The sequence below is a fragment of the Onychomys torridus genome, chromosome 1 (genome assembly GCF_903995425.1).
Source record: "Onychomys torridus chromosome 1, mOncTor1.1, whole genome shotgun sequence".
In the NCBI taxonomy this organism is placed as follows: Eukaryota; Metazoa; Chordata; class Mammalia; order Rodentia; family Cricetidae; genus Onychomys; species Onychomys torridus.
Window position 1 is genome coordinate 86,396,449 of NC_050443.1, and position 7,342 is coordinate 86,403,790.

Sequence of the window (7,342 nt, forward strand, 5' to 3'; positions counted from 1 at the left end):
ACCCAAAGGGGAAATACTTTTCTTGGAGTAGATATGATATTTGAGCTCTAATATGTGTCAATTCTTTCCCTGTATTTTTCTATTTTTTTCTTTTTTTTTCACTTTAACTTTGTGTTTCTCTGTGTGTGTGTGAATTCAGATCATCAAACTTGGTAGTAAGCACCTTTACTCAGTGATCCATCTTGATGGCCTGATTTTATTTTAAGCATTTCTATATTTTAAATAAGGCATTAAACTATGAGAAATTAAAAACATGACATGCCTGTGAAACATCTCATATTTTTATGCATTTAATTTACCATGCTTTCCTTTATTTAGAATCTTTCACTGAAAAGTACTGCATGATTTTACTTAGTAGAAAAAGAGGAATATTGAGTGGATACTTTAAAATATCTCCAAGCCCTAATATCTTCCAGCCTCTGTCACTGAGGAAGGACAGTTGGGGTCTGAGTCTGGTTTTCTGGTGCCATAATCAGTTGTTACAGCATTTGATGTGAGGTTCCGTATTGTATCAAATTTGTCTCACTCTTTCCTGATTCATAAAAATCACACATACACAAAATCTTGTCCTTTCTACAAGAAAATAAATGTGTAGTAGGATCTGTGACAAAATGTCAGTCTTTTGCCTAGAGGTTCTACTTTGCAGTTCCAGGCCTAAGAACATATGATTGTAGGAAGCATTTACTACAGAGCTTAGCCCTTGTAAATCTCTACACATAATGAAGTAACCGTGTGTAAAATGGGGCTGTCTATTTTCAATGTTTATTTCAACACAGATGACATTCCAGCCAAATGGTTGATCACAACTTTAAGATCTAATTACCTGAACATAAAAATGAATTTATAATGGGAATAAATCCCATTTTTCCCAGATTTACTCTTCCCCCAGTTTGAGTACAACATAGACTATCTCTGCACATAGTTTCTCCAAAAGACTGATGCAGTGTATCATTGAGCAAGACCCTTACATCATTCTCAGTGTCCAAATCACTTTACTGATTGTGGTGAGAGAGTATACACATAGTGCAGTGAAGATAGAATCAAGAGACTTGAATACGCACTGATTTGGATAAACTATTTGATCTCTGTAAGACCAGTCTGTCACTGATATTTCTTGTCTGTGAATTGGGGGAAGAAGATTTATTGTGGAAATTAATTGTAGAAGTAGAAATTGCAGAAGCAGGTTCTCAATGTTAATCTTATAACTGCTTATGTACATGAGTGTGATAATCTAACCACCTCCTCAGACAAGATATTTGTAAAGTAAAACTACTGATATCACTTCACTAGGTTGTTGTATCTGTACATAAAATGAGTTTGGAGTGATATGGCATAAAGCAAGGGCAAACTGTTGTTTGGTACATGAATTTTAAAAAGGAAAATTTCTTGACATCTTCTGGAATTCTATACTTAATACAAAAGCCATTTTTGAAGATTTCAAGACAGCCTCCAAATGAACACAGATTAAAAGTGGGGTTTAGGACAGAAAAACAAGATGTTAACTTAAACACTATGTGATAGCTACTGAGAGTGACATGTATAAATGAAATTTTTATGCTCTTCAAAGAGCATATTCTATGAATATATTTGGGCAATTGTCTTCCTCAGGGCCTCCTTTACATCTCTGTTCCTCAGACTGTAGATGAGGGGGTTCAACATGGGGATCACTACTGTGTAGAACAGAGATACCACCCTATTCTGCTTAGTTGAGTAGCTGGACTTGGGCATCACATAAATAAATGTGATGGTCCCATAGTAGAGAGTGACTGCAGTGAGGTGGGAAGTGCAGGTGGAGAAGGCTTTGTGGCGGCCCTCAGTGGAGCGCATCTTCAGGATGGTGATGAGGATGTAGATGTAGGAGACAGCTATGATGAACACTGTCACTACAATGATGGATCCAGCAGAGATAGAGGGGATTATTCCAATAATGGAGACATCTGAGCAAGAAAGTTTCAACAAAGGGGAGAAGTCACAGAAGAAATGGTCTATCTGATTTGCTCCACAGAAGGACAGACTTAACAAACAACCCTGTGAATGTCCAAGCATTCACACAGCCACCCACATAGGAAGCCCCAACTAAGAAGAAGCAGATTTGGGGAGACATATGTGTAGAGTACAGTAGGGGTGAGCAGATAGCTACATATCGGTCGTAGGCCATGGCAGCCAGCAGAAAGCACTCAGCTGTTCCAAAAGTGACAACAGAACAGAGTTGGGCTTCGCAGCCATGCAGAGGAAGGGCTGTTCCATGCACAATAAATCCTAGCAGCATTATAGGTGTAACTGATGTGGAATAGCCAATGTCCACAAAAGCCAAGTGGCTAAGGAACAGGTACATGGGGGTATGGAGCTGAGGACAGCTTCTTACTAAATTGATTATGCTGATATTTCCTACTAAAGTGACAATGTATATTCCAAGAAAAAGCACAAAGAAGATGACACAAAGTATAGGATCATCTGTTAACCCCAAAAGGATGATCTCTGTCACAGTTGTGTAGTTTCTAGGTTCCATCTTCTGTGTGAATTCTCCCTGAGGAAAATGAGGAATACATTTGTTTAACATACTTATTCCACACAGTCCTAGTTGCATATGATTATTTCCCACACTCAATCAGGTCTTCCATATCCCAACATGCACTTACCAAGGTTCTTCAGTATTGAAGGTTTTACCTCTTTGCATAAAATAAGAATGACTAAGCCTCACTCTCTGACATGTCACATGGTATATCTTGAAGGTGCTTCTCTAGCCTTCTATTGCAGGCAGAACTGTTTCCCAAGGTCCAGAACCAGTTCCTATGATGTGCAGGGATTCTCATCATGCTCAATGACACACTGAATTCCTAGACACACCTCACTACCTTTCTTCTCATTCATTCTTCCCTTCAACCACTCCTCCTCTAATTTGTATTTAGGGAATGGCACCATATCCACCCACTCAGCCGTATCTGCAATTTGGGAGAGTTTCTGGCTTGTATCAAAGATTAGGAATTTGCCACATTTCTCTCTAAGGTCTGTTCCTTTCAGATACAATTTAAAATGACATTAGTATTATGAGTAAATAATTTGATAGAGGGATTTTTACTTTACATTTTCATATAAAAATGTGACATAATAATTAATTGTAAGCAAGTTTTGAGAATGGTCTGATGGAGCACTATGTATACATTAGTTTTGTGAGTGTGATTTAATTGAATTTAATAGATGTTATTTTAATGAATGGTGAGCAGTTCCTTTTGGATCTTCACCTGCTCTCAGCCCTTTACACTCACAACTAGGAAATCATACTAAGTAATTTTCAGTTTAAATAATAACATTATTGTCACTTACTTTTCTTAAGACAATAATTCAAAAGAGGTAAGTATGTGTATGTTCAAAGATAAATTTATCCTTGTGACATGGAGTAATGAAAATACTAAGCCAATTTGTTCCCTATGGCTCATTGTTTTGTATGTGTACTTTGATGAATTTTCATTGAAGAGTTTCATGCCTTCTCTGTTTAGCCACTTCATGGAGACAAACACAAAATTCTTGTGTTTTGAAGCAGTTATAAGACAGCATAAATAACAGTCATCATTAGTAAGAAAAGAAAAAATTGCTACATCAGCCATACTAAAATCACAGTGAATATTAAAAAAACATTATAATATCGATATGAAAATTCACAGAATGAAATATAATTCTAAACCATTTCAGTCAAATATGTGACTTGGGGGTTAAGAGCACTTTATTGTTCTTTCAGAGGACTTGGGTTCCATTACCAGCACTCACAAGGCTCAAAACCATTCATAACTCCTATTCCATGGACTCCAGGGCCTTCTTCTGACCTTATGTGATGCACATGCATACATGCAGAAAAAATACTCATGCACATAAAATAATATAAATCTTTAAACTTTCAATTAAATTATTTTAATTAGGAATTTTTAAATTTATTTACATCTCATGGTACTTAGTCCAACTATGTAATATAACTTTTCAGTAAAATCTATTGATTACAAATTCTATCAGCTTGTATTTTCCTTTAGCTAAAGAAAAGTCTATTCCATGGGGAGGGCCAGGCAGACTCGCCAGGCTAAACCCTGGAGACTGATGTGCAGGACTTGATTGGATGAAGAGGTTGGATGCAGTGTTGAATCCTTAATTTGTCAAAATATCTCACAGTCCATTGAGTTATTTTTAATTTGGTGCCATAAATAATAATATTTCCATTTAGATTATTACATTCAAGTTAATACTATTAGTAAAATGCTTCCCATCTTCTGAATCAGCTTCACAGTAGAAATACTGCATCAAAAAAATCAAACAGAACTCCATAATCCATCTTCAGTTACATTTTAAAATGCATATCACTGCTACATTGCTATGTATGCTCTCTCACAGTTATATTCCCTTTAAACATTGTGAGAGGCCTGATATTTTTAAAGGGAAATGGAAGAGGAGTGGATCTGGGAAATGTGGGGGAGACAGAGAAGAGTGGAGGCAGGGGAAACTGGTGGGGATGTAATGTATGAGCAAAGAATTAAAAAACAGAATTGTGTTACTATGATGCTCAGTTTCTACCCAAGGCCATTAGTTACAGCATTCATAGGGACATAACTTTCTTCTAAATAACAGCATAATTACAGTTCTTAAGATTTTTAAAGCATTTGCCAGAAATAGCAAACAGGGTTATTATGTAGCATGAGAATATATTAATCCTTAAATGTTTTTAAATGTTTTCTTTATAGTTAGTAATAATATTGGTCCTCTCAAGGTTGGACTGAGGTCCTCAGCTAGGGAATTGTAAAATGCAGTGAATCAACAGCTGTAGCCCATTCAAGAATGTATTCTATCTCTTCATTGATAACTCTTTGGTGTGTTCAAGTTACTGTAACAACAGGTACCTTACTTATCATTTTGAAAAACTGTTTTAAATCCTATCCATTTTACACCATGATTTTCATGGTACAAGTAATCTATTTTCCATACAAAGGCCTTAAATGTTTGACTAGAGCTATCCTATCTCACCTGCCTTACCTTTTCTAAATTTAAGCATCCATAGTTCCTGTTGTCCCTTCTGCTGTAATGTGCATTCCGGAATTTTGAAATTCTTTTTGTCAAACTCAGAACACAGTTGGGTCTTAAGGAATGAGGCCATTCCTGCTCTTTGCCTTCTGCTTCAGCTGAGTTCAGTAGGGGAACTCCTACTACTGTTGTGATTCTCTAAGAGTTCATTTGTGCTGACTGCAGCATCTGGGGGCTGGAGTCAGACAAGCAGATGCTGGACCCATCACATTATTTTTTTTTTACTCTTAGTTTTTATACTTGTACAGTGGGATTGCTATCTACACAATGTAATTTTGTTGTAAAATTAAAAGAAATGTTTTATAAAATTAAAAGAAACATGATCTATAAAATTTCTAGAGGTATTTGATCACATGCCATGATTAAGCAACTTTTAAGTTTAGAAATAAAGTATTGATGGGCTTTTATATACTTAATATTTTAGTGAGCTGTATTAGTTTTCATTCAACACTTTCAGAGAAGTTTTCACCAACCACCAATCTAAAGGAAAGCAGCAAGCACAGAGTCTGCTATCTCCTCTGTTCCTGACTAAACCATTCATATGCATGAACCCCTACTGGGTTTTGCCCCCTTTCCCCTCTCCATTGGAAAATGAAAGTCTAGAGCTCTCACTGGCACACTTGCTGATTGACTTGGTTCAGTAAACTGTGCCCCCCTATCCTTTCCCTGGATCCATCAGCCACTTGTGTAGATAAAGAAAAGAGTATAGAAGTATGAAACAAATCCAACCACATATCTATTTTCCCCTCTGATTTCCTTCTTATAGTCTCTTCTGCTCAAATTTAGCCAGGGTTTTGTCATAGACCATTCATGTTATGCTGGATAACCAGGAAAGAATGGTCCAAGTGTGCCTGGTTGACCATTGCACAATGAGTCGTGCATAAATAAGCTTTCCACAGGAGTCAGCTAAAACTAGTGAAACAATTCTGCCACTTTCAAATTCTTGTTGAACTAATAAGATCCATGTATCTTACACTTACCTTTTAGAGGCAGAATTCTTGATGCTGAATTTCAAAGAAGAGTTTATAAAGTAGATGCATACCATTTATTCTTATAGTGGAATACTCTGCACTAGGAACCACTGACTGCATCATCTTGTGAAGGAACATAGTTGCACACATGTGGTGAGGATGATGGTAGGAACCTTTGCAATGGTAGGAAAAGGAGAGAAGGTAAATGTCAACATGACAAAGCCTCTGGGGCTACTGCTATTTGTCCCTTTGAGATAAAGTCCATGGGCTTGTACGTAAATGACTTATGGAACCAGGTGGCTCATTAAGGCATCTCTCTAAGACTTGTTTAACATTTACTACAACAAAATGTAACAAAATTTCTTACGAAAATAAGTTCAATGCTTACATTGACTCTAGTTCCAACTCTTCAATATTTGTTTAAGGATAAATATTTTATATTGCCATCTGTAACACATACCATTATGTATCTTGGGAAAACATAAAGGGAATTTGCATGCAAGTTGAGTTTTAAATAACAAAACTTTTAAAAATGACATTCCTATTATCATATCCGTAGGAAAAATATGAATACCTTAAAATAAAATAAAATCTAAAATTCCAAGAGGTTTGAATGTCTTGTAGAATGGAAATAGTGTCAGAGTGTCACCTCATAAGCAGTGCCCTCAGTGTAAATATATCTTGGCAGAACATCAACTCTTCAACCCAAAGCTCAGTATTATTCTCTTCTCCTGCTAATCCTAATTCAGAAGCTCTTTTGACCTCACACTTGAAGGAGTGTGTTTAAAATCACTACAGTAGTTAGAAGTAATATCCCTTTGCACCTCCCTTTATGCTGATAATTGTGCAAAGTATTTTATTCATATTGAATCTTAAAAGAAATTTTAGAATATAGGTGCTTTTATTATTTTCATTTTTTTTACATGAAAGAATAGTGATTTTCCCACTTCTAGTGCTGCACACGAAACTCTCCACAATAATGTTGAATCCTTCTCTGAAGACAAAGGTTCTCTGGGTAGCACACATATGTTCACCTCACATGCAAGCACAGGGAAGCAGCCTCAAATAAGAGAAGCTGGAATTCTGTGTGTATTCATTTTTCTCTTAACTTCCAGATGGAAAGTCTAGAATGTGCTCTCTGAGATTCCAACATGTCCTAGTACAATTTGGTTGCTCATGCTCCAACAGTGATCTGAATTATACAATCAGAAAGATGGACCTTAGGGGAAAGATGGGAATGTCTTACTTTCAAGAATGCATGAAAGAAATTTAATATAAATAAATTTATATTCATTATAATTTGAAGTCCA

At 36.2% G+C, this 7,342-nt stretch overlaps 1 protein-coding gene across 1 annotated transcript; it reads right to left on the reverse strand.

Moving 5' to 3' along the window:
* Nucleotides 1-1,575: 1,575 nt before the first annotated feature.
* LOC118593267 (olfactory receptor 491-like) lies at nt 1,576-2,509 on the reverse strand. The gene is given in 2 exon segments (XM_036202610.1): nt 1,576-2,028; nt 2,030-2,509. Coding segments are annotated over 2 exon segments (933 nt in total).
* Nucleotides 2,510-7,342: the final 4,833 nt, after the last annotated feature.